General features: G+C 34.4%; 4 protein-coding genes across 10 annotated transcripts; 2 read left to right on the top strand and 2 right to left on the bottom strand.

Moving 5' to 3' along the window:
• Nucleotides 1–391: 391 nt before the first annotated feature.
• LOC141900314 (actin-histidine N-methyltransferase-like) lies at nucleotides 392–7,402 on the bottom strand. The gene is made up of 15 exons (XM_074787148.1): nucleotides 7,253–7,402; nucleotides 6,989–7,081; nucleotides 6,633–6,775; nucleotides 6,447–6,519; nucleotides 6,249–6,359; nucleotides 6,073–6,153; nucleotides 5,683–5,747; nucleotides 4,666–4,724; nucleotides 3,010–3,124; nucleotides 2,683–2,857; nucleotides 2,533–2,599; nucleotides 2,274–2,359; nucleotides 2,025–2,188; nucleotides 1,704–1,922; nucleotides 392–1,630 (listed from the first exon to the last, which is right to left on the bottom strand). The coding sequence occupies exons 1-14, from the start codon at nucleotides 7,338–7,340 to the stop codon at nucleotides 1,749–1,751; spliced, it is 1,494 nt and encodes a 497-aa protein (XP_074643249.1). The 5' UTR covers nucleotides 7,341–7,402; the 3' UTR covers nucleotides 392–1,630; nucleotides 1,704–1,748.
• A 98-nt stretch (nucleotides 7,403–7,500) lies between these two features.
• On the top strand, nucleotides 7,501–12,590 carry LOC141904921 (basal body-orientation factor 1-like). Of its 2 annotated transcripts, XM_074793545.1 has the most exons (13): nucleotides 7,501–7,676; nucleotides 7,807–7,872; nucleotides 8,513–8,644; nucleotides 8,730–8,853; nucleotides 8,938–9,003; nucleotides 9,090–9,233; nucleotides 9,308–9,388; nucleotides 9,489–9,559; nucleotides 9,824–10,037; nucleotides 10,177–10,448; nucleotides 11,079–11,231; nucleotides 11,550–11,738; nucleotides 12,010–12,590. In XM_074793545.1, exons 1-13 carry the CDS (start codon nucleotides 7,627–7,629, stop codon nucleotides 12,128–12,130), a joined length of 1,683 nt encoding a protein of 560 aa, XP_074649646.1. In that variant the 5' UTR covers nucleotides 7,501–7,626; the 3' UTR covers nucleotides 12,131–12,590. The 2 variants fall into 2 exon arrangements, with proteins under 2 accessions (XP_074649646.1, XP_074649655.1); XM_074793554.1 differs by lacking the exon at nucleotides 7,807–7,872.
• Nucleotides 12,591–12,996: 406 nt separating this feature from the next.
• On the bottom strand, nucleotides 12,997–20,106 carry LOC141903772 (equilibrative nucleoside transporter 1-like). 6 transcript variants are annotated; one of them, XM_074792098.1, is made up of 14 exons: nucleotides 19,778–20,106; nucleotides 18,606–18,808; nucleotides 18,420–18,501; nucleotides 18,161–18,321; nucleotides 17,792–17,886; nucleotides 17,511–17,561; nucleotides 17,032–17,117; nucleotides 16,673–16,822; nucleotides 16,530–16,560; nucleotides 16,142–16,251; nucleotides 15,386–15,497; nucleotides 15,200–15,285; nucleotides 14,877–15,076; nucleotides 12,997–14,270 (listed from the first exon to the last, which is right to left on the bottom strand). In XM_074792098.1, exons 1-14 carry the CDS (start codon nucleotides 19,778–19,780, stop codon nucleotides 14,159–14,161), a joined length of 1,482 nt encoding a protein of 493 aa, XP_074648199.1. In that variant the 5' UTR covers nucleotides 19,781–20,106; the 3' UTR covers nucleotides 12,997–14,158. The 6 variants fall into 6 exon arrangements, with proteins under 6 accessions (XP_074648199.1, XP_074648173.1, XP_074648181.1 ...); XM_074792072.1 differs by lacking the exon at nucleotides 16,142–16,251 and adding an exon at nucleotides 15,956–16,071; XM_074792080.1 differs by lacking the exon at nucleotides 16,142–16,251 and adding an exon at nucleotides 15,956–16,071 and having other exon boundaries at nucleotides 12,997–14,125.
• Nucleotides 20,107–20,234: 128 nt separating this feature from the next.
• Nucleotides 20,235–25,072, top strand: LOC141904098 (WD repeat-containing protein 43-like). The gene is made up of 16 exons (XM_074792564.1): nucleotides 20,235–20,421; nucleotides 20,856–21,002; nucleotides 21,251–21,372; nucleotides 21,447–21,567; nucleotides 21,645–21,784; nucleotides 21,876–21,975; nucleotides 22,082–22,146; nucleotides 22,259–22,427; nucleotides 22,505–22,723; nucleotides 22,880–23,020; nucleotides 23,142–23,260; nucleotides 23,369–23,432; nucleotides 23,520–23,633; nucleotides 23,742–23,811; nucleotides 24,035–24,090; nucleotides 24,185–25,072. The coding sequence occupies exons 1-16, from the start codon at nucleotides 20,242–20,244 to the stop codon at nucleotides 24,335–24,337; spliced, it is 1,980 nt and encodes a 659-aa protein (XP_074648665.1). The 5' UTR covers nucleotides 20,235–20,241; the 3' UTR covers nucleotides 24,338–25,072.
• The last annotated feature ends 20 nt before the right edge of the window (nucleotides 25,073–25,092 follow it).

The following is a 25,092-nucleotide window of genomic DNA, read 5'->3' as shown; positions in this document are numbered from 1 at the left end:
AAGAAATACTCCTGGTGTCATTAATGTTCTTAATCAATTGAATAATTGATCAGTCCAAAACGTTACTTTGACAGCGGTCGGCGTCCTTGAATCTAATCTAGGGTTTAGTCGTATTCGTTACCACCGAAAATAAGTAATGGGTAGCTCCGAGAATATCCAAATCTCCCGAAAATCGTTAGTCTACATTACTGGGGCTCGAACTTAAGTAACAGCATCAATGCTGCGCGGTAGATCCGATTCATGACTTGAATAGATACAAGAAGCTTAAGTAGATGTTTTCTCATCAGGAATACTAGAAAAAACATTACAAAATTCATTTCTTTGGATCAAATCATTTATTTGATTTCTGAATTTATTTGCCAAGACTGCAAACAAGTAGAATACTACGCATAGACATTGAATTGATACAAATACAAAAAGTTATCGAACAAACTTTTAATATTTCTAAAAGCATGCAACTTTAGCAAAAACAACTAGTAGTAAATGATATAAGCAACAACAATCCATTAAAAATTTCTGCAATAAATGTACAACTTCTTACCTATAAAATACCCGGTAAGTAAAAACCTGGATAAATACAATATCAATATGTCCAATAATTAGAAAATAAGAAAACATAAAATAAAATGAGAATCATTTAATTTGAGATAAATAGGACATTTTATGAATCGAATGAAACATTTCACCACCTGATTTGAACTACAAAATATCTACTCAGTAGTAGGTTATCATGTATTGCATTCAAATAATAGTACTACGGTAGAACTCACTTAATTTTTTACTCCAGATTTTTATTCCGGATGAAATAATTTTTAACCTGGAACCATGTAAATTATTGATAATTCGGATTTTACTTAATTCAAAGAAATCTGGGCAGTCCCTAGTTATCTGAATTAAGTGAGTTCTACTTTTCCATGTCAACAGGTTTTATCAAATACGTGATAAGATTTAACAGGAACATATTTACAAAATCTCAAACATTAAGTCATAATACCCTTCATATACCCTATTAATTTGAGTTTTATCAAGCACCATGTATAAAAGAGACTGTACTACCCGGAAGGGTCCAACCGCATCCTGAAGTACATCGGAACCTGTGTCATGGGTCATTTCAACTTTAGACTGTAGAAATTCTTTTAGAAAAATTTAACAATTTCAATCTTGCTTTTCACTATTGAATGGCAAGTTATTAGTCATGTCGGCTGGAACAAATTGTGTAATACTGGATTATGTACCATGACAACACTAGACTATACAAAATGATAAAGATGAAAAATAGATTCACATTTTTTTCCTTATCGATAAGTACAAATTTTGATTCAACAACTACAACAGACACAGATCAGATATGAATTTTGATTGAACTCTAGAAATAGACCGATATAGTACATATTTTGATTTAACTTTTTCACAGATACAGATAAAGTACAAATCAACATCACATCACACAACATTCTGTTAGATCGATAGCTTGTAAAGACTGTCCTCCCTTAGCTAATAGTTTCTGCATGCAGGTTCGATCATAGTTAATTGGATCAGTATAAGCTCTACTGACTGACTGTTCAGGACCGTTATCTTTGTCCACTGATACATCAGTTTGTGCATCGATATGTGCAGATTCTTCTGTGATCTGAAAAATATGAAATAAAACCATAAACCATTGTCATTGAAATATTATTCAATATTAGGTAATGATAACTTACAATTGAAGAAGAATTTGATTCTTCTTCATCAGAACTATCATCTAGTCAATCACCCCCACCACAAACTTCAACACCAGGAATTACTTCTGCTAATATCAGCTTTTGTTGAGCGGCAAAATTAATCGTTTTCTTCAGAATCTGCCTTTCACAAAGGGTCAACTGAATGGCTGATCGACCAGACGGTGATAGATCAGGACTAGATAAATTCTGTTCATCCTCCTTTAAAGTAAAACATGCTTTAATTTTTAATTCAGTCTGACAAATATCGTCTTAATAGAATCAGTTGTTCTTAATCTTATTCTGAATATATTCAAAACCTACCTGAACAGATGAAGGATATGATTTCATGAGAAGTGCTGCTCGAGTTTCGAGATATGACCAAGCTTTCATTTCATTCTCTTTTGAAAGATTTGAATGAGGGTTTTTCAATTTCTCAAGGAAATCATGAATTTCAGTACCATCACCAAGATATGAAGACAATGTTGCTAGGGATATACATGAAGTACAAAATTTCAAACAAAATATGATTCATAACAAAATATGCATTCAGAGAATGTTAGCGAGGTGTACCTTCATCCATAGAGAAAACTCGCAAAAACACCAATAAATCTATTCCCACAGGGTTAGGGCCATTTTGTAGACAGAAAGATTTCGACCTGAAATAATTTAGACTGTAAACCTAGGCTCGGTTTCACAAACTAATCTAATGGCTAGTTCATCGACAATTGCCAAAAAGGCTAGCTTCAAAAAGATGAATTTGGGTTGGTAGGCAATGAATGCCATTGAATTAACTTTTGGGACTCATAAAAAGTTGCATGATGGAACTTACTGAGGGACATCACACTTCATCAATAATTCAGTTTTCTTTTTATACAATGCATCATTTTTGCTTATACCTATAAAGAAATTGAAGCACATTGTGAATAGTCCACCGATAAGTTTTAATTACACCTGTTAATGTAACAACTTTCAAAATTACCTAATTTTATAGATAATTTGTCATACAGATTGTCTTCATACACAAATCCACTATGAATAAGTAGTTCACTATTAGATCTAGCACCGTAGAAGATATAGATTTGTTCATCCAATTTGAAATCTTGTAAGGCATAGCATTCACTGCAATCTTTTTCCAGGCTGTAATCAGTAGTGATCTGAAGAAAATCAAAGAAAGGAAAAGACTTCATTTTAACACAAATATAAATGACCAGTCTATTTAAGCTAGGAAACTACACGGTCCGGTTTAAAACTTAATATCAGTACGCTGAGAAGCAAATGACCTTGTTTTTATCAACCTAATACCTACCTCACCGTGACAATGATTACTCATATCCCACAGTGGTATGAGAGCACTGATCAAATGGCTGCCATCTTTAGAAGGGATTTGATTCTGTCTTGTCATCACAGTTGAAACAGCCCACCTAAGAAATGTAGCACAAAAATCATACATCAACACATAGGAAACTAATTGTTAGACACGCACAAGCTTTTGATATAAGATAAGTGGTTTTTGAAGATGTAAGATTTTTAACTGAAACCAGTTAAGTTACTGGTGTCCTTGGTTTGAATCCAGATCTATTATTAACTGATGAATGGTCCACAAATGAAAATGTCCAGCTTTCAGACCAGATCAAATGATTGGTTGATTATATTATATGCCTCTGTATCAGACTAGCCAGTATCAACCCAAACAAACATCAACTTTAACATTTCTGATAAAAAAGAAACATTTCTAGACAGGAAATCAAGCAATTACACTGTCTGACACAATATCGATCACCTACAGGGCTAGTAGGTGTTCCAGCACTTTGAATTTGTCCGGCTAATATTTACCCATCTACCCGACATCGTAAGTCAAATTCATTACATAACTTTCTGTCGTAGTAAACAACAAAATCTGCGCAGTTACATTTTTCTATGAAAAAATTTTCAAAACATCTAGATCATGCAATCAGATGGATATGTTATCAGTCATGAGGCAGCAAGCATTTCTACTGATCAAAGAAAGTAAGTTAAATAAGGGGCGGAAGTAATTGATTAATCAGAAATGTTAATGCCGAATGATTCAGTCTAACAATTCTTTCCAGGAAAATGAATTACAAGGGGAATGAAATTTGGTGGATATTATTAGCGATTATAGAATATCAAACAAATGCGGCAAGATTTGGTAGTAGAATGGTATTTGCTGAAATAGAACATTTTGAAATAGACATAAGCGACATTTGGAAATATGGAAATGTTTTGTCTCAAACAGCAGATTCCAGTGAGGATGTGAGAAAAGTTGAAAATCAGGAAAAACAAATGGTTTTTTATGAAGTTGATTCAGACGAATCGAAATACAGACATGAAAAGCACCATGTAACTCGAATATTTCAGCAGAAGAAGCAAACTTCATACATTCAACTGCTGAGAATTGGAAATAGTGAAAAAGAATCTGATAAAAACACAAGTTTCCAAAATAGGAGTGCATTGTCGAGGGAATGGACAAATTTTACAGCACCCAAGGAAATTGAAATTATGGAAATATCCAGCCAGAGGAATAATTCCAATGATGAACTTTTGGATAAAACCAACATTGGTTATGATAATAAAAAGTGGAGCAATTACCGATATCTTTATCCAACTTACAATATAAGTTCAATCAAGATAACTGAAAATGTTGAAATATGGGAGAACAATATAACAGTTCATTCTAACTTTTCAACAACAAATAATGTTACAAGTTCAAATCCACGAAATCAGTTCATAAGCAGTAAAGAAATGATAATAGCCACATCAAGCATCAGTGTTTTTATCATAGCAATTATTATTAGTACACTACTTATATACATGTATACTAAATATGTTAAAAGACTAATAATCAACAAAAATGATAGTCTTGAATTAGATGATCAAGGCATGAAAACTTGGAGAAATCCATGTTGAGAATTCTTACTGCAGTAACTGTAAGGTGACCACTTACCTGTAATCATCATAACAGAACTGTTTTCGAAGAGGGAGATCTTTGGCACTTGGGTGATTCTTAAAAGACATACAACTTATCATTACTTACAGACTACCACAAGGGTAAATAACTACTACAATAAGATAGTGTTGTAACCAAATGTTAATGTGGACAGTTAGTCAGAGATATCTAATGCTACATAAAGGAATATCAATGAGTCAAGGGAATATCTTTTTAGAAGAAAAACATATCGGCGTAGTAGTTATAACAAAATGGATAAACCATATGCATGTCAAGTTTTTGAAATAAATCTATCAGAATGATAATTGAAATAATTTGTTTGAACTGAAATCATTAACCTTTTGCGAAGTAACCACAGCAGATAAGACTGACAGAGCACCATTGAGAAGAGACAAAAAATTAACTTCAGAGATAGAGGCTTAACACCACTACTGAGTAAGACATAGAGCGAGAGAGAGAGAGAAAAATGACTCAGATAAGAAAACTCAAAATAGATCCATTACTCAACCATCACCAGTAGTAAAACATTACAAACCACAAGTGTACAATGTACAGTGCACAGTTAAGTATCAAATTAAGTTAGAATAAAAAATCAAATCAAATTATGACAAGGTTGTAATGGCATGTACTTGGTTTTCAACACACTAAATTCATTTGTTGTCATGACAGGTACCTACTTACCATTAAAATCAAACAGAATTCTTACTACGGTACGTTTTTGAAAATTGTGAGTCCTTTTTTGACCACAAGTGTAGTGATATCAACGATCTTGTATGTTGAATAGTATATAATCATTTCAATTTGATTGAATTAAAAATCAGAAACGAAGTGCTGCCAAATATGTTAAGATTAATTTTTAAGGATTCATGTTTCGCTTTCGCACTCACCATGAACTAATTATAAAATGGCTGCAAAATAACGGGCAACATAATGTCACTAATGAAAGTAATGAACTAAAAATAAGAAAAGCTAACATCAATGAAGAGATATTTCTGAATGAATATCAGTGCCTACCTGAAAAACCTGGTAAAAATATGCATATTGTCTGGCAATATTCCGATATTGAGCAAGGCATTCACCTGATAAATATAAGAAAAATTTCAGAAAATTTGATACAACATGTACCTTGTTTATCCTTTCTGTTGAGCTAAGACCGACCTGGCAGCCTATCTACCTAACTTTGTACATTACTTTTTCAAAAATCATGATCAAGCTAACTATAACAGACCCGGCAGCTATAGAAATTGACTGATCACAAATTATATTGCAATTAACAAAAGTGACCCGGCCGATTAGGAGAAACAAGGTATCATTTCTTATAGCCTCTGATTTAATTTTTTTATGAGGACTATCAACTAACAATTCAGCAATATTCAAGATCATAAGTCCGGGTTAACTACTTACTAAGAGTAGGGGATCCTTTGAGCAAAACAAGATCTTCTAATGAGAAATATAAAGGGGTCGTATATTCTTCGGGTAATATATCTGATGAAATGGAGTTAAAGATATCTAAAATTCCATAAAATTCAATGAAACGCTATCTAAAGAGTATTGTAAAGTTCTGATAAACAAAAGGATACTGATATAATTTCTCCAGAATGAATTCTTTAAGTTCCTTTCGCATAACAAATGAAGAGCTAATGCGACATTGGGCATAATCTGCAGTATTTTATCTTGTGATATCAGCTGACCTAGAAATAACAAAAAAGCTCCTTAAAACCATTTTTTTAATTCATTGTAACTATTTTGAAATTCTGTTTTATATGCTTATTATTTACCGAGAACAGATGCTTTGGCTGAGTCGGAAGTAATCATCATTTTACGAGGAATTTCAAGAAACAACTCTGCACTCTAGAATTATCAATAATCAATAAATCAAAATTATTAAGTTATATTTGAGACGAATAGCGGAAAGACAGCTTCACTCAATGAGGCGCCATTTACAATCCTTTTTTTAAACTGACCTTTATATCTCTGGTTGCTTTCAAGCCATACCCCTCCAGATCAAATTCAGCTATGGACACAGCTTCCGTGTTGAAATTGTTTTCACACCATGACAGAAATTCTTTAAGGCTTTCCTCCCTAGATTCTTGAATAAGCGCTTTACCTTGAAAAGAAATCCACTTTAAAACGCTCCGCAAATTAGTACGAAGTTGAAGACTCTAGCCCCCTTCCTATTAGTTAGTTACCTACATCGTTGGTGGTAAGCTTTTTATAATCAGATGGGCTTATGGTTTGTGAAAATATCCAATCGTGAAACTAAACCACAGACAGGTTACCGACTACCTTCCTATATAAAGCTATAAATGACAAATTTTACCTTCTTGTAATTTCCTGATTTTTTCAATGATGTCTCTAATTTCAAGATGATCATTCCAGTCATTTGACCCATTATTAAGAGGGTTGCTGCATTCTAGAATTAAATGATAAACTGAGGAAACGACTGGGTTGGCAGGAATAGGTGTGAAAAAAGTACAGACCAGCGAGGATCGAAGATTTCAGACCGTCTGCAGAGACACATTGTGAGTCATGAGTGAGTGAACCTACTTTCAGGAGAGAAACTAAACTTTTTTGTCGAACTTACTTTCTAACAAAAGCTGCACGTGAGTAGACAATGCTTTTGTGTTCGCAGTGATTCGATTTGCTCGACCGGGGTGATGTTTCTTTCCCATATCTTTCAAAAAAAGCAACAGCCCAATTTAAATACCGTGAAACTTAATACTTCTATTTGCCATAATCGACGAAAGCACCGCCTAGCCTGGTCAGTTTACGTTTTAAGTCCAATTCCGCATATTAGTGTAGACTGTTTACTGTTTCCATGGTAAACATGGCGATCAGCTGTCAAATTTAGTTTCCGAGTTTACGTGTTATTTTATTAATTTCATCGATTGCTGAACGAAGTCAGCATTCTTCGTACGATTAATTGATCTAATGTAACAAAACAGTCGCTTGTTAAAAATGCCTAAAAAGGGCAAGAAGGGAAAGGGGAAGAAGGGTGGAAAGAAGGGGTAAGTTGAAAAAAAATCCAATCAAATTTCTTTTTATTAGTTAGAGGTAACATTAACATTATAATTAGCAGGCCTAGCTATGTTTGTGCTCTCTTTTTTACTTAACTGACGATCTATTCATCTTAACTAGATCTTCATCGACTGTCAGTAGCGATAACGAAAGTTATGGCTCTGACGTTTCTTTCTCAGGGATGTCGTAAGTACTTAAAGAAACTGGCACATTTTGAACGGTCATCCTTATTAAAAAAAATATGTAAAATATGACTCTAGAAGGTATTTATTACTGATATAACATGATTTCAAGTGTTAAAATCGATAAGGAATAAATAAATATGCTATATTTCATTTCATCTCGGTTCGTCTCGGTTCATCTCGGTAAAAGACGTCATCTCGGTAATAAGGATGACCCATTTTGAATGTACTCAGACCGGGTTGCTCTCTGTCCTAACTTTTTCCCCACCTCCCTGATGTGGTGAACATACCCAAATCAAATGCATGGTTTGAACAAATAGATATATACTCAATGTTTCACGTTTCACAATGTTATCACAGAAATGCAGTGTGACATACGTTTGTGAAGCAAGTCTTTTATTTAGGTTTCAGATGAATTATTCCACCAACCAAATACTCTAAGCTTTTACTTTATGTTAGACCTAAATAGTGAATGTCAATTAGTTTCGTATTTAGCATGTACTTAATTATCGATGTTCCTCCATAAATCCATAATGATTACATTTTCATATGACAGATGTTCGATTACCAAAGAATTATTTCTAAAATCTTATCAAGATCCCTCGCATTTAGAAAAATCTGTTTAATCTGTTCGACTTTTATAGGAAGGGAGGAAAGAAGGGGAAGAAGGGAGACAAGGCAAAGAAGGGAGATAGCAAGATAGCGATTGCGAATGCTAATTCGAAACTATGGGAAACTAGATTGAACTTATTGGAACAGTCCCGTCTTGAATACAAGTAAGTACCGGTACTGAAAATCCCACTTATTCTTGATCAAATTCACTATCTCTTAAATCAATAATCAATAAAATTTGTTTTTCAGGGATAATTCTCGACGTCTGCTCCTTGAAAATGAAACCCTACATACACAAGTTCAGCAGACGGAAAAAGACACTATCGACGTCGTTACATTCCTTCGTCGCAAAGACCAGGAAAAAGATGACCAGGTTATTAATCATCGGGATAGGCCTGATAGATACTTTTAGATACTTTTTGCTGTTTTTATGTATGTACTTATGTATCAATTTCAGATTGAACAATTGCAACAACAAATGAAAGATTTGAGACGTCAAACGAAAAAGGAAAAGCAAGATATTGTGAGTACCAGTTTACCGATACATGTAAATCAAAGGCTTTTTTTTATGTACTTCATTCATTGTTTGTTTGATTCATTCTCTCTCAGATAAATGAGTTAAGTACACAAATTAATGATTTGGAAACTCAGCTTAAACAAAAGAATGATGAAGTGTCGCTGATGCAAAGTGAGTTGAAACTTGTGAAAGAATTTCGCAGGAAACGAGCAGCAATGCAGAAGGACTTGGACGAGGTAAGTTCATTGTAAAATGATATCTGTGTCTGATGATTTCAAATTGTTGTTTGATTTCAAATCATAAACTTTAGATCAAAGAAGGAATGTTTTTAGCAAATCGTGATCACAAAACAGAAATGACTAAAATGGAGCAGAAATTCTTTGAAGAGAAGGTATGTATATATCCACTACTTAGCAGGCACATTTTGAAATAGTTATTTACATCAAGGCTTGAAATACATGGTCTGAAGTTATTTTGATTTTCTAATATAGATGAGATTACAGCAGGAGGCAAATCAAAAGATTGCTGAATTGGCTGAAAAGGCGCATACAGAAGCTATAGGGTAAACATCCCCAACATTTATTTCAACACTAGTTAACAATCATTATCAATTTTGGTTGAATATTTGCATTAGATGCAAGATGTCTGTGATATTCCATGGTCAAAATACAGTGTTTCACTTAATTTGTGGCTTTATGGCATGATGGAAATGCACTCTCTTATTTCATCAGATCTAAAGTATAAAGATTTTCATCAGCCAAGGGGTATTGCTAGTGTAGCTCTATTCTTATGGCAAAACCAAAAATTTTTCTATTGCTTTTCATAGAAATTTGGATGAAACGACTCGATCGGTCTATAAGGAAAATGTACGTATAACAGCAGCCCTTGAATATCATATGAAAGAAGGAGATGAACTGAAGACCATTAAAAAACGTCTTGAAGAAGAAAACACGGAACTCAGCGAATACAAGGAACTAAATGAAATGATGATGCATGAAAAGATTCGTGAAGGCAAAAACCAGAAAGAAAAAATCCGTCAGGTAGGAACCAACCCTATGATCATTATGAGTGAATTTAAAAGCTGTTGTATGAATCTTAATGGTGAGACTAAGGGATGTTTAAGGGGATTTTAAGGAGGCAGTTCATCTCAAAACCCTTTCTCTATTTACAATATTCTAGCTCGAAGAAAAAGTGGAAACGCTCGAAAAAGCGCTCAGTCATGCCGTTCACGAATTTGAGGATGAAAAAATGACCATCGTGCATCGAGGCAGAGTTGAAACGGAATCAACGCACAAGGAACTGGCGAAACTTCAACGCATGGTTGAACTGAAAAATAAAGAAATGAATAAAGTCAAACGTTTAGCACGGAATATTTTAGATCAAAGAACAGAAATGGAACGGTTTTTCCTTGAGTCTCTCCAACAAGTCAAACTTGAAATCGCAGCGAACCAGTAAGTCATCTGTGCCCAATGCTACACCAGTAATTTTTTTCATTTTGTCTCACTACATTTTTCTTCATATAACAACTTTTTAAATACATTTATCTTGTCATTCACTACAGTGGAAATTTTCTCTTGCTGTGAAGTACGCTTTGCTTTTGGTCTCACAAACTAATGTCCTGTAATTTTTATCACACCTCTAACGTCTGCTATTGTCTGCTTGTTTTTTCTTAAACAGTGCCAAAATCAGGGGGTAAGAATATGTATACTGACTGTTGTGTATTTCTATTTCAGTAGAATTCGATGTACTGAAATGTTAGTGTTGTCAGATTAATGGTTGTTTCCACCTTCCTGATTGGGCTATTCAAATTTTACGTACCCTACTGGTCATTACTGCATATTAGTATCCCATACCCTGACCTAAGACCAACAGTAGTAGTAGTATTTTGATCAGTATATGTATAGTTGATATCCTGGTACCCCATTTAAGTGCATGCAGTTTAATGGTTAACAATGTACACCTTGCAATATACCACTGAATATGTAATCATTGGTTACATCATCTAAAATCATCCAACCTGCCCCATTTAAGTATACATTATTACTGACTTTTTTCATATGATGATATTGTGATTGTTGTAGAGCTCAGTATCGTAAGGCTGCACAGGCGGCTTACCAAGAGAAAATGCTTGCTGCACATGCAGGTCTTGGCGAATTCCCGAAAATCCGAACGTTTAATAAGTCAGACACCAGCACAAATAGTGTATTCAGAGATCTCGAGGCTGCAGAACGATTGTGAGTATAAACTATACATAGGTAGCTGTTTTTATTATCATTTCTTAAACAACAATAATAAGCTTAATTATATTCCTTGATATCATCTATTCAGGAAGAAACTAAGGTAGATAGTAGTAGTTCAAACATTCAGATTACTTTTGATCAGTTTTATCGTTCTTTTCAATCTTTCATTTTTCATGGATTTTGAAGTTTTTGCTTTCATGGTATTTGTCAGTTCTTAATTTTGTTGAAAAAAAAATTACTGAGTTGAGCAAGTAAGGACTTCACTGTAGCATCATTGATTTTGCTCATCAATATATAATTTAATGTATGCAGGGTTGACTTATCAAACAAAGTGGATATCAGTGATTTGACGTGGGAACAGAAAGAGCGTGTTTTGCGTTATTTGTTCGCGAAGATGAACGGTGCACGAGATAAGAACAGCAGCGCTCTTCCTCCTATTCAAGCCAAACCCAACATCGAACCAGAAAATACTATTCTTAGCATCAAAGACAAAAGTGAAAGGTATGGTTAGCTTTTTCAATCTTAATAAAAATTATTTATTCTTGAGTGAGTTTGAAATAATGTTATTTAGGTTGAACTGATATTTTTAGAATTTCTGTTGTTATCTTAATGACTGTGGGTTCCTAATTTTGAAATAACTAATATTATCTTCTAAGACCATTTATAAAAGATTTTTTCCCCTGTTTAAGCAATAGAGCACAGAAATGTGGTATATTTTCAAACTATTAGAATTATGAATATTCCTTTGGCATTTTCTCCATATTTGATTTAGTGGTGGTGATCAAGGGGATCAAACGTTTCTGACTCAAGCTCAAGTGGATGAAGTCGGCTCCATCAAGAAGCCTATAATACCAGATATTCCAACACAACAAGAATCGGAACCGGTAGCTTAGCAAACAATAATGCTGAACCAAACTGAGATTATGAACTTGAAACACAAACAGGAGAAGCTGTATTTATAGCTTCTGAAGCTGGATTTAGTGATGGTTGCTTTTGTGAATGTACTGCGACCAAACAATTCTTGGGTCCAAAGTATTTACTGCGCTATAGAAGCAGTAAATAGAAATAGATTGTCAGTAAAAGGTTATTTTATTATGTTCAATTTTTTTGTCTGTTATTAATGATTTACCGACTTGTAAATTTTTAACTTAAATATTTTATTGATATACATGTACCTTGATTAGGAAAATGAAAATACACCCCATATCGCATCATTTATCTCTCTGTATATTTACTGTGATAATTTGTAAGTGCAAGTGTCCAACTGAAACTCCATCAGAAATAATAAATGATGGGGACAGTAGATCTTTGATGATTATTTTTTAATCTCCAATAAATTCAAGTTAATTGTACAATGCATGAAAATGGTTATGAATTCTTTTTACTTATGAGGATTTCCGGAGTTCATGGCAAAGCCGAGATAAGGCATCATAAGAATGATCTTATCAAAGGAAGTATGACAAATACGGTTAGATTACAACTATGACATCATAAGACCTAATTTCGGTACAGTAGAAGCTGCTTAATTCGAATCATTTGGGACCAACAAAATTCAAAAGTCATGTTCTTGTATATTAATGAACAAACGGACTGCAAATAATATTCGAATTAGACCAAAATCCAGATTAAGCCGATCCGGATTAAGCAGGTTTTACTGTATCTTGAAGGTTGATGACTCTAGAGAAAATCTCCATCAGTAATCCTAGTCCATTAAGAGGATAAAATGGCACAAATTTCAAACTAAATCACATACATTTGCAATATTTCTTCAATAGTTTATTATGGCACCGTGAATACATACACCAATGATTTTCTTAATAAAACAATTTGTCTTTTACCATTGTATATTCATTTCAATAATTCAGTCATAAAAAGCTTGTCAATAAAAGAAAATCACTCAACTTTCTTATTATACCATTATACCAGTTAAAAATAAACTAGGATAATATTCATATATTGCACTTTTGATTAATCAAGCTTTATAGATAACAAAATATAGACAGGTTAATTCATGAAGAATGCCAATATGACTCTGAATTAATGCAAGGCCTAATTTCACCCATAAACCCAGGGTTAAACATATTTTTACAGATTTACAGGCGGTTGGTACCCAGTTGGTTTAACAGGACTGGCCTTACAAAAGACGATTACATTAATTTCTATTCTTTAATACACCAGTTCGCCATTCTCAAAATATGTACAATCCAACTAAATAAACTCTATATTAATAATTAAAAACTATTTTACATTTACAATATCACAGGTTTATGGCGCTTTTCAAATAGCAACTACTATAACTATCTACACCCCAGAGTTTGTTATAAATACGCACATATATCTACATCCACTGTACATGCTTTATCTTGAAATATCAATATATCCACGAATACTTTACAGTAAAACGATGGTAAATATACATGATGTAAAACCTTCCTCTTTAAGACCAAAAATAAAATGATTTATGATTAAAACTGTCTCTCAGAATACAATCGCTGTATAAAATATTAACTGGTATATGCACTAGTATGCATAGAAATGAAAAAACAGTATGTAAAAAATCCTAAATTTTTCAATAATCCTTAAAATCATTTAGCCTTTAACGTAACTTGCATGTGAGTTATATCATTGCAAGAAAACCAGCCATGTAAGAATTAAGTACTGACCCTGACATGTAATTACTTAATTAGCGCAATAGCCCGTAGGAACTTAAGTCCCAAGTGGGCTAAAAACTAGATTCCTAATATCAAAAATCAAGACTATGAATTTTTGCTAATATTCATAGCATTTTGATGAGTCCCATAGATATCACAGCTCCAAATGCCAGACCGAGTGACAAAAAGAATGACATCATTGAGCCAGCAGTTTCCGCATCGTCAGGATGTACCCGGCTACAAAAAAGATTCGATCGCGTAATCAGCGAATCATACAAGTTTTACCAGGCCTACCGATATAACAGAACCAAGCGCAAGTCCAACTGATAGGAAGAATGACATCATCGAGCCTGCTGTTTCTGCATCGTCTGGGTGAACATGGCTGTAAATATCACACCAAAACACAACTATTACTACACATGAATCTGCTCACAAAATTGGAAAAATAGTTTCAAACATGGACTATGTTTAATTGATCAATCAACAATGAGTTCAATAAGTTTGCAATCCGTTACCAGAAAAGTTGTGTGACAGTAGTTTTAGTAGTCCGGAAAGAAAAGCGTGCAGAAGACAGGAAGTATGAAGTGCATGACTCACATATAAGACAACACAGAACAGAATAAACTGATGATGAGGGATTTTTAGAGGGTTACATGCAAAGATAAAAACATTTAGTGAATGCAAGACCAAGATGAGACAGCTAGGCAGTGCATTTCATGCATCGATAAGAGCAATTCGAGATTTAGTTAAAACCAGATTTTAAAACAGGATAATCTATTGATGAGATAGAAATACATAAATATAGGGTGATGACCACTAATAAAAAAATATGTAATACTAAATCTAGTAAAAAAACTGGATTTTTTAAAATCAATTCTATTTCTGTATATCTTCTAATTCAGAAGTGCATCACAGAAAGAAGTACGAAGAACATAACATTAAAATAGATTCACAAGTTTATTCATTATTCAGCGGATGTATTACTTACCCAGGAGCAAACATCATACATAAAGTACCGATGAATCCATTACTGACTGCAAACAATGCAATGAATACTATTGGGTAGGCATCATTAGAGAAGAATACTGGTAAACCGTGTATCCGAGGTTGTACGTTACAGAATAAAAGCAACGGAATGAAACCGAGACGCATAAACGTAATGAGTGGAATTCCGGGTCCTTTACGGAACTGAAATAGAAAGTAACAATAATGTACGTAAAACAAACTGGTCAAGAGTTCGAGGTAACACCAGGCTAAACTTATCATTTTCAGAAATTGAATTTTTCAAAATTGCCGTAATGGTCCACTTACAACATGTAGCCATGCTGCTAATGTACGCCCAATTAAATCACCAGTATTGAACAGGAAGAAACAGATTACTGGGGTAAAATATAGAGCTGAAAGACACAGACAGAATAACATTACTTACACCATAATGATTTCATTTATCAAATGAATAAGTATCAGGAGCAGTATATTAGAAGATGCGGTACTTACTAGCCCACTTAGATTTGCCATAGTTTTCAGAAACTATAGCCGACAGAACTCCTGGGAATAAACCTAAAGTGACTGAAAATATTATGCATACGCTCACTGCATAGAACCATATCTGAAAATAGATGATAAACAATTTCTCATAATTAAATTGTAAAATGTCATTGAATTTTGAAGGTTTCAATGATTACCCATGAAATAGTATTCATACATAGAATTTAAAATTGATTACAAGCAAAAAGAATGATTTTCAATCTTAGCATCCTGCAGGATACACAGCAAAAAATCAATTAAGAATGGTTAACCAATTCATTACGAAATGCCTATCCTTCATCAACGTGGGCTTTGATATCATCAATCAATGTCAATATTCTTTTATTCTCTCCAATATACCAGTACTGGTACTTATCATATTAACTTGCTAACTTCGAAACGAACTCCCTCTCAAAGAACTGGCAGTAATAAAAGGGTTACATTAAATCAGAGTATGTGTGGGTAGAGGAACTCTCTATACTGTTAATAAATCAAGAGCCGGGTTAGGTCGAAGCGGTTGTGTTTTAGATTAACACCTACCCGACGCCAAACCATAAAATAATTTATCTTTCTATTCAGTATCAATGGAACAGAAGCCTCATTGCTGCCCAAATCAATAACGGCTGCATTTTTGTCGAGGGACTCGTGATGTGCAACTAAATTAATCATGTAGAGAAAAGAAAAAAAGTTCAGTGCCATGCATGTGTATGCAGGAAGGGTTCGTACCTTTTTAAAGATTACATGAAACGGAGACGGGTCTTTCTTAACCCAAGGGCTCGGGTCTCCGTCGTTTATAGTTAAAGAGTCAAAACTAAGATTAATACATCGGTAACACCCTGAAATATAAATGAAAACATAGCAAATGCATAACAAGACACCCTAAACATGAAGCTACTGTTCACGTGCTGAATATAATTGACCCAAAAGAACTATGTTCTTGATTCTATATACAATGTATAAACATTTGACCCATCAGGTGATATGAGGTCACTTGAATGTCTGAGTTCAATGATAAAGACATTATTGAATGGCCTGACACTAATATTGAAGTGAAGGAGAGTAGGAAAGTCGTATTAACTTGTGTTGATTATTGATTAAGAGATAAGATCCTTACGGCACTTTTCTGCGTGGAACTTCGCAAAATGCTGAAAAATTTATAAGAATCTGATCAAAAGAAATGACATATACATATCAATTTGCTTTTTAAAATTTAAATGTAAAATTTGACTAAATCCTTTGTGATTGTCAAATACTCACCGAGACTCCCAAAGCAAGGTAGGACATCAAACATATGATAAGTATCACTGTGGCCGTCAAAAAATATCCGAATGCGCTATCAATATAGTCATCATTACCAGCACTAATTGCAGCTATATTCGCCAAAGCTGCCAATGATCCTCCCAAAGCCTGTAGTTAACATTTGATAGCACTATTTCAGTCGAGAGATCAATTACAATTTACAGAATTAACCTACATCGGCAATCTGTGGTTTACTTTGCTAGCAAACATAATGAAAACAGTACATTATCAAATTAACCTAGCTAAATTAATTGATATTTTGTTTGTACATTTTGTACTGAACTTCTATATGATGGCAAGAATCGTAGATAGAATACCTGACCACCCATAACACTTTGCAGATATCTCCTTGGAAACATACTTGCGAGACCAAATAAGCATCCCTGCATAATAGCACCATTTGCTAAAAACAAAATAAGACGTTTTATTTTTTCAAATTTCCCACCGAAAAATTATCAATATAAGGTGCATCTGATAGGAAACTCTTCAAGTACATTTTTTTGCTTAGAATACAGGGTAGAGAATCCAGATCTGGTAATATTATTTTTACCATACTGATGAAATTGGAGTTATCAAAGGACAGAATACGTACATTGTATTGGGATATGACATTTAACACAATTGATATAATTTAGTAGTCACTACACGTAACAGCGAAGCCACAATTTTGATATAATGATTAACAGATTAGGGTCACACATATTCTATAGAGAAATATAAAGTCCAATTTAATCCGCAAGTTAGCAGTAACATATATCTCAAAGCTGTGAACCACTTCTCATGTACTGGTACATACCATTTAGAATAACAACTGTGCCTAGAGTTACACCTAAGAAAGTCTCTTGCCCTGAAAAAAAAGAATAGCATCATTAAATAGATAACAATAACCATAGATAAAAACACTATATCCATGTTGGTAGTCAAAACATCGAACAACTACTAGCTCAAGGAAACATTTATGAAATTCATATTATTTTTTCGTTACTATTGCGGGTTTTCTACATATCAAATAGATAACACTTAAAAATCTACTTAATTATCACTCGAGTGTTAATCGAATGATATATCTACTCTTACATTGATCAGTATCTATCTTGACGAGGACGATTGTAAAACCAAACATGATAATCATAATCACTATTGACGTAACCATTCGAACTTTCAACCTTATCCTAAAATTCAAAACAATCAAGAAATTTCATATAATAGTTAGTAATGTTATATGAAGACATGGAGATCTATTAGTAGAATGATCAAAGAGTAATTAGAAATCATCAATGATATTCAATGTTACTAATCATTGCAACTAACAATAATCTATTTTTCTTGTTCTACATCGACACTTTCCAATTGAAGACCATCAATTTATTCTAACTTAGCACAGCTTAGATTAATGCTTCAAGGTGTATCAAAATACCAAAAACTCCAAATCCTAGGAATATGTACCTTTTGGTTAACGCAGTATTGAGAAACAGGAATAAAATATTTGGTACCATAGCAGCGATGGCTAGATAACTTTCAAACGATATTTGAAGATTGTTGAGCATGTCTGGATTTGTAGCATTTGCTACTGGAATACTAGTGTTCCTGAGTTTATAAAGGAAATACTGAAAAAGATGAATAAAATTTTTGAATGAAATATAAAATGATCACATGAAGAATATAAATGAAGAATCTAAAATATTTCATCGATATATATACTTACTCCTTTGGCAGTGCTAAAAAAATTCCATGGTAACAACGTACCAATGCCTAGTACATAGAATAGTATATACACCAAGTGAAATCTGAAAAACTCATGAAATAGTATTTTCAAATGGACACAAATGGTAGAGAAACCAAATTAAATAGGAGATGCCAAAGTTTTTGAAGAAAAAATGCTCTGACTGACCTATCTGGTGGTCCACCTTTAGGTTCGTAATCATCAGCAGGGGCTAATAAAGGGTCACTCTCACTTGATCGGCGATTCGTTGGTATTGCAGGTTCGCTGTACCGCCGAAAGCCTTTCTTCAGAGGAGTACTGGTCGCAAAATTCAGTTGCGCATTTTCATCGAAAGCGTCGTCTTCAGCCATAGTATCATCGGTGTAACCCATCTGAGATAAACGATTCAACAACGAATCCTAAACATTGTTATAACAAAGATCACTAAACAAACGGTTGAAATTTAGTGAGCTAGGTGAACGCCCAATTTATCCGTCATTCATTCGTTATCTGCCAATGTTTTCACCCAAAATTTAATTTCCCGATTACATAAACTTAGTTCATAGACAACTAAAATGACTCAGTTATCTGCCACCTTCAATTATCCATATGGGTACCACCAAGAGTGCCGGATAATTGAGGGTCAACTGTATTGAATATCCAACATCAAAATGAAAGAACAACAACTAAAAGATTCAAAGAAGATTTCAACTAAAACTAAACACGAGAATTGAGACTTTGACTTTAAAAATATTCGAATGCCCAATCTCTTCGCAAGAAATCATGAAGCTTAATGATCATTGAATTTCTGATTATTCTAGAATTTCAATATAGACATGTTGTCAATTTCCTCATTCATCCTTGTTTAGGTGCCTACCTCTTTCCATTTCAGAAGAGGGCTATATTTAACAGTACAATCATTCTTAATATCAAATTTATCCTCGATTTTCCTAAGCGACATAATTCTACAAATCAGTTGCGTTCCATGAATTCAAATAAATAACAAATGACAAATTTCAGAATCGCTGTTCATATTTCAGTCGGTACACAGCAAATCAAAGTTCAAACTTCACAAGTTCACAGCAATCTTTTTCGCTGCGTTGCTTGCAGAACAAGTCAGAAAGATCTAAACAGTTGATTGGAATCACCTCACAGCGACAACAGTCAGCCAACCATATACTGAGGGATTCCTAGCCGTATTCTGTGCGACACAGACCAGCTACTGTTGCGCATATATATGGATGCAGCAAGTACAACCAGAAACACAAATGAGTTAATTTTGAATGTTGGATAGAGGTTTTTTCAATTGAAGTCATGACAACTTATCAGGCCCAGACCCAAATATAAGCATTGTTACTTACCATAACCTGTGCGTCGTGTGTATGATTGGCCAAAACAAGTCATCAACATGTGTCAAACTTGACATAAACAAAACATAATTAATTCGCAATACGGTGGATAGATGGCGTCGGTTCTGGTGAAGAAACTTCAAACGTTCGGCCGCGCGATGATGATATTTGCTGTATTTTCAGCTTCCTCGATCAATTCTGAGGTTGTTCTACGTTTTTCGATTCGTTGAACGTGTGTCTCAAATCGAATCAGTTCGGTTAAAACGATAAAATACGCATAAAAAGCTTCGATAAAACCATAAAACTTGCTCTAAATTTCAGAGATTCGAAATCTTGTGACTTCTGCTACCGGAAGTGAATAATGAGGTCAGCGATAAAACGCGTAATCGGTATTGTTTTGGAAAATTGTGCCTTTTCCGTGTTTTATTGTGTACGGTAGACCTCGCGCAGGCGCGCTGTGACCCACGTGTAGTAAAATGGCGTCGAAGGTTCAAACTTTCTCGCCGAATGGAAGTTATTTCGCCTATTCAGGACCGGACGGTGTACTGAAATTATGGGAAACGGCAACAGGAACACTTTCACAAGAATATACCCCGAGTGCGCATTTAGCTGCCACGTGCACCTGTCTGTCGTGGACGACGTACAAACGATCGAAAGTAAGATCAGATTTCGATTCGGTTGTTGGTTGGTTCCAGGCAGGTTGTGTGGTTTGTCGTATATCGCCTCTTGTTGACTGTACCCGGCTAACTTCGCTTTTCTAAAATGTATCACTAGATTATAGATGCCCACATTATAAAAGCCTGTTGATAGTAATTTACTAATTGCTGATAGATATGCACTGAATGATGTTTTTGTGAATTACTGGAGCATGCTTGTTGCTGGGCTGGGTGGTTGCGTATTCACGAGTTACGAGTATGTTTTTCGGAGTGTCGACTTGTGCTAGAATGAGACGATGTATCGTATGTGCGTAGAAAAATTTGGTGACAATAACAAACATTTTTTCAAGAATACTTGAAGAGGGTACCATTTCAAGGCCACTAGTTGTCACCACTCGGTCATCATTTGAAGCTAACAGAATAATTTGTTTCAGGATACTCCTCTAAGGAAGAAAAAGAAACGGAAATCATTGGCAGAGACACCAGAAGTTGTTACTGATACTGATGTTATTGCTTTAGGCACCATAGTTGGAAACATATTCTTATATAATGTACAAAAAGCAGATGTACAGAGTCAGTTGGTAAATATGTTTGATTTCCATATTTCTGTCCATTGGAATCTAATTAGTGGAATCTAATTAGTTGGTTAATAAGCTACTTAAGGGTTCTTGGCCCCAATATAGCGGGGAATTTTTTACCAAAGATATCTGGATTTATTAAAAGAATTCTGGATTTATAACATATGCACTTGGAAGAACAATTGGTAGAACTATCCTTCCATTATCTTGCGGTATAGTACAAGTGATTATTTATTGATTTGGTTTTGCAGAGTGAAGGGCACACAGACCGTGTGAATTCCTTATGTTGGAATTCTGAAGGAGACACTTTATATAGTTGTTCAAATGATAACCATATAGTAGAATGGGACATATCTACAGTAAAAGTAAAAAGGTAAAGCTCATCCTTGTGAATGATTCAAGTTCAATGCACTTCAGCTTGCTAAGATCATCATTGTGTCATTTCAGAAAATGGAAAGGCGATAAGGGTCCTATCTATTCACTATCTCTTACATCGGATGAAATGCATTTATTAACTGCCAGTAGGTCAATTAAATTATGGGACTTGAACACTAAAGAGGTGTTAAAAGTAAGTTACAGCTTTAGGTTTGAAGTTTTCTAAGTTTTGAAACTCATTAGTGTCTTATTTTACTGTCTGAATTTTAGACGTTTACTGGACACGCTAGTGAAGTATTCAGTTTATTAAGCGTTCCTGTAATTCCAAGCAGTGGAATGACGAATGGTGCAACAGTCAACGGTACATACTTTTTATCTGGTGCGAGAGATGACCGACTGCTTAATGCTTGGTAAGAAATGGAGAGGAAGTTTTGAAAGATCTTTAGTGGGGATGCTATTCTACGTATATGTATCCAATTTCTTATTTGTGATTGTTTACAGGCATGTGAATTTATCATCAAGAGACAAGAATGCGACTGCTTCATTTTCATTACCTGATGAACCATCGTCAGTTACTATTTCCAATCATGAGAAAAGTCAGGTACTAATCTTTATCCTATTTTATTAGTTTGAAAGTATTTCAAGTGTGTAGATGTTATCAAAATCTCTCATTCTAAAAATGGTTTGGTTTTCGTTTAAAATTTCAGTCTCTTTTAATGACGGCAATCACAAATTCTGGTCAGATGGTTATATACGAACATGTGCTAAATGGGTATGTATGCTTGATTTCTATATTTTCTTGATTTCTTCTATTTCTTAATGTCACAAGTATATAAGATGCTTTTTGATGGTGTAATCTGATTGTAATGATTTCTTCATTCTAGGAAATGTAAAAAGCCCATTTCGCCCAAAGTATCTCTACAGATTGCCAGTAATGGTCAAGATGCGATACCTGTCCCAATTCCAATCCTAGCCGTATATTTATGCGGTGACAGGGTTCAAAATGTTCTCATAGCTTATGGCAACTATCTGAAACCTGTTTTCGAGAAAGTGGTATGTATCTCGGGATCAAATTGAGCGGAAATGTTTTGTAGTTCCTTGTATTGTACGGTAACTTCATTCCATTTTAGCCATACAAAACAATGGAATCCGATGTCTGTTTGATAAGGGAAACGTCAGTGAAACCAAAAGAAGTAACTATGCACGATGTAACGAAGGTGAAAATACCGGATACATCGAACGAAATTACTGTCCTAGCTCCTGGTCATATGGCGCCAATGGTCGCTAGTTCATCGGCGGAAGCCGGTAAATCAAAACAAAAACAGAAAAAGAGGAAAAACTCAACTGAGGTAATTTTTGAAGTAGTTTATATGATCAATTTCTACAGTTGTGGGTCCAATCAATTGAATAGTTGATGATAAACTCTGGTATCAAACCTAACTGGTATTTTGCTATGATTTATTATTAGTGGTTCCTATATCATATTTCTCAATTTCGTTTTTCAGTTAACGATTGAAGACAGATTACATGCGCTTGGAATGGATAAAACTACTGGAATTTCTGATAAAACCCATCCACCTAAAGTAGATGCGCTCGCTTTGCTCCTAATGCAAGGTTTACTTAGTCATGATAGCCGAATATTAAATGTAAGTACAGTCTGAAAATCTTAAGGGGAGTGAATTTAGAATTTATCCATAAAATGACTTCTTTTCAGGAGTAATAGCTTCATATAACGAGATTTTGACTTCTTGTGTTGTTTCCTTGCAGAACGTTTTACAAAATAGGAATGAAACATTGATTCGAAATACGGTAAAGCGACTGTCAGTTCAAGCCATCGTCCCGTTAGTGAAAGAGCTGTCAAAGAGAATGCATGGACATTCACAAAGGTAATAGGATTACCGCCATAAACGGTTACTAATCGGTTTGTCTTTTTAGTACGGTACATGTATATGTCATTCATAGAGTAGCTAACACGGTTTCTTATTTGATTATAGCGGGCAGGTTTTGGTGACATGGGTGAAAATGGTGCTCACAATCCATGCGTCGTATCTAATGACTGTAAGTTAATTTTTCTCTTAGTGAAAAAACCTTCCGAAAATACCATAGTTCAATTCACAATCCAATACGCTTTGAATTTGTTTGTAGGTACCTGAAATAGTGGAAACGCTAAGTTCTTTATATCAAATGATGGATGCCAGAGTGTCCGTGTTTACCAGACTTTCGAAATTACAAGGCAAATTGGATCTGATGCTATCGCAAGTAAGTTGTCATAAGAAATGTTCTTGTTTTTGGAGCTGAGACATGGGAAAGCTTTATATTTTCAATTTGTAGTGCCCAAGTTTCATATAGCGCGACTTGTTATTACAGATCACATCACAGGAGGAGGAAGAAGACGCAGTTTCTATGCAGCAGCCTGCGCTATTAGCTTATCAAGATGGTAAGTAAATAGCAATATTCCTTCATAGTCTGTTCGTAAAATAAAGCATGTCTATTTTTACCATCTTCCTCTAGCGTTTCTATACATTTTGAACTTTCACTCTTGCCCTGAAGTGAATGTACTTAAACTTATCAAACATTCTGAATTAAACTGAAGATCTCATTCTATTTGTGTATATGCGTAATTAGTTTATTTTCATTCTTCGTATTATTGTGATTTTCAGAAAGTTCAGATGAAGACATGGATGCTGAGATGATGCAAATGATTTCAGATTCTGAGGTAAAACCAGCGTCGGTTGTTGATTTCAACAAAATGGCTGGCCGTAATGTCCACCTGTCAAACCTATGTTTATATAAAAACTTGTGCATTGTAGGATAACTGGGATGAATTGGATGATGATGATGATGATGATGATGATGATGACGACGATGATGAAGATGGTAATATGGATGATGAAGAGGGTGGTGATGATAATAATGTTGAAATGGAGGAACACAATTCAGAAGCTGGTTCAGATTCTGACTGAAATTAAGAACTCCTTTACTGGAATATTGCTTACCAATTCGGTAGCCATCAGCTCGAGGTGGCTTCAAAATAATGCTTGTAATGTGTATACTACTACATCCGGTCTATACAATTGCACGGTTACTATTGATGATTCATCCAGTTGTTACAGTTGTATGATATGTAAATAGCGCACAAAATATTTGGGATTCATTCTGCTTTGTTAAAATTCTGCCTGGATTCGGTTTTAGGAAATACTGCTAGAGAAATAAACAAAGTATCTCGCCTTCTCTCTCAATGCGTGTATATATTTCACAAATGTACAGAATTCCGAGAAAAAAATGTATATTTTCCAAAAGAAACTTATCGGCTACCAGGAGGCTAGAGGAGAAATAGCAGCGCGGAATATCTTGGGCATATTTAATGAATGCGAATCATTTGTACCCATTTAATGCTAACAAACAACATAGGTACATGGTATATCTAAAAAAATTCAAGAATCTGAAAATTATGTGACTTAATTATAACAAATGAAAAGTATCCTGGAAATCATTTTGGTGCGTAATTTATATTTTAGTTGTGGATATTTCATCAGGTCCAGTTGCCATTGAAAGGTCTATGTTCCTTGTACTTTACTATGGGGTATGCTACAAGGCGTGGGTTTATTAACAAATGTTATGTGAATGAAAGAAAAGGAGTGTTTAGTTGTAATGATTTTATGCATTAAGTGCTTCTGTAAAAAACTATAACTACTAAATAAACTGTGATTTAATAACA

Source organism: Tubulanus polymorphus, chromosome 1 (genome assembly GCF_964204645.1).
Source record: "Tubulanus polymorphus chromosome 1, tnTubPoly1.2, whole genome shotgun sequence".
Lineage (NCBI taxonomy): Eukaryota > Metazoa > Nemertea > Palaeonemertea > Tubulaniformes > Tubulanidae > Tubulanus > Tubulanus polymorphus.
The sequence above is the reverse complement of the archived record's forward strand: the minus strand, read 5'-3'. Positions and strand labels throughout refer to the sequence as shown.

Excerpts from the sequence above, each read along its gene's own strand:
- LOC141904098 (XM_074792564.1), top strand. The coding sequence starts at position 20,242 with ATGGCGTCGAAGGTTCAAACTTTCTCGCCGAATGGAAGTTATTTCGCC. Across the intron at positions 21,373-21,446 it reads TCTACAGTAAAAGTAAAAAG|AAAATGGAAAGGCGATAAGG; the intron begins GTAAAGCTCATC and ends GTGTCATTTCAG. Across the intron at positions 21,568-21,644 it reads ACACTAAAGAGGTGTTAAAA|ACGTTTACTGGACACGCTAG; the intron begins GTAAGTTACAGC and ends TCTGAATTTTAG.
- LOC141903772 (XM_074792072.1), bottom strand. Across the intron at positions 18,502-18,605 it reads AAAGGTGGACCACCAGATAG|ATTTCACTTGGTGTATATAC; the intron begins GTCAGTCAGAGC and ends TGAGTTTTTCAG. Across the intron at positions 15,286-15,385 it reads TGGCAAATCTAAGTGGGCTA|CTCTATATTTTACCCCAGTA; the intron begins GTAAGTACCGCA and ends TGTGTCTTTCAG.
- LOC141904921 (XM_074793545.1), top strand. The coding sequence starts at position 7,627 with ATGCCTAAAAAGGGCAAGAAGGGAAAGGGGAAGAAGGGTGGAAAGAAG. Across the intron at positions 9,560-9,823 it reads GCGCATACAGAAGCTATAGG|AAATTTGGATGAAACGACTC; the intron begins GTAAACATCCCC and ends TGCTTTTCATAG. Across the intron at positions 10,449-11,078 it reads CTTGAAATCGCAGCGAACCA|AGCTCAGTATCGTAAGGCTG; the intron begins GTAAGTCATCTG and ends TGATTGTTGTAG.
- LOC141900314 (XM_074787148.1), bottom strand. The coding sequence starts at position 7,340 with ATGGGAAAGAAACATCACCCCGGTCGAGCAAATCGAATCACTGCGAAC. Across the intron at positions 4,725-5,682 it reads ATTTTTACCAGGTTTTTCAG|AATCACCCAAGTGCCAAAGA; the intron begins GTAGGCACTGAT and ends ATGTCTTTTAAG. Across the intron at positions 2,600-2,682 it reads CAAATTATCTATAAAATTAG|GTATAAGCAAAAATGATGCA; the intron begins GTAATTTTGAAA and ends ATTTCTTTATAG.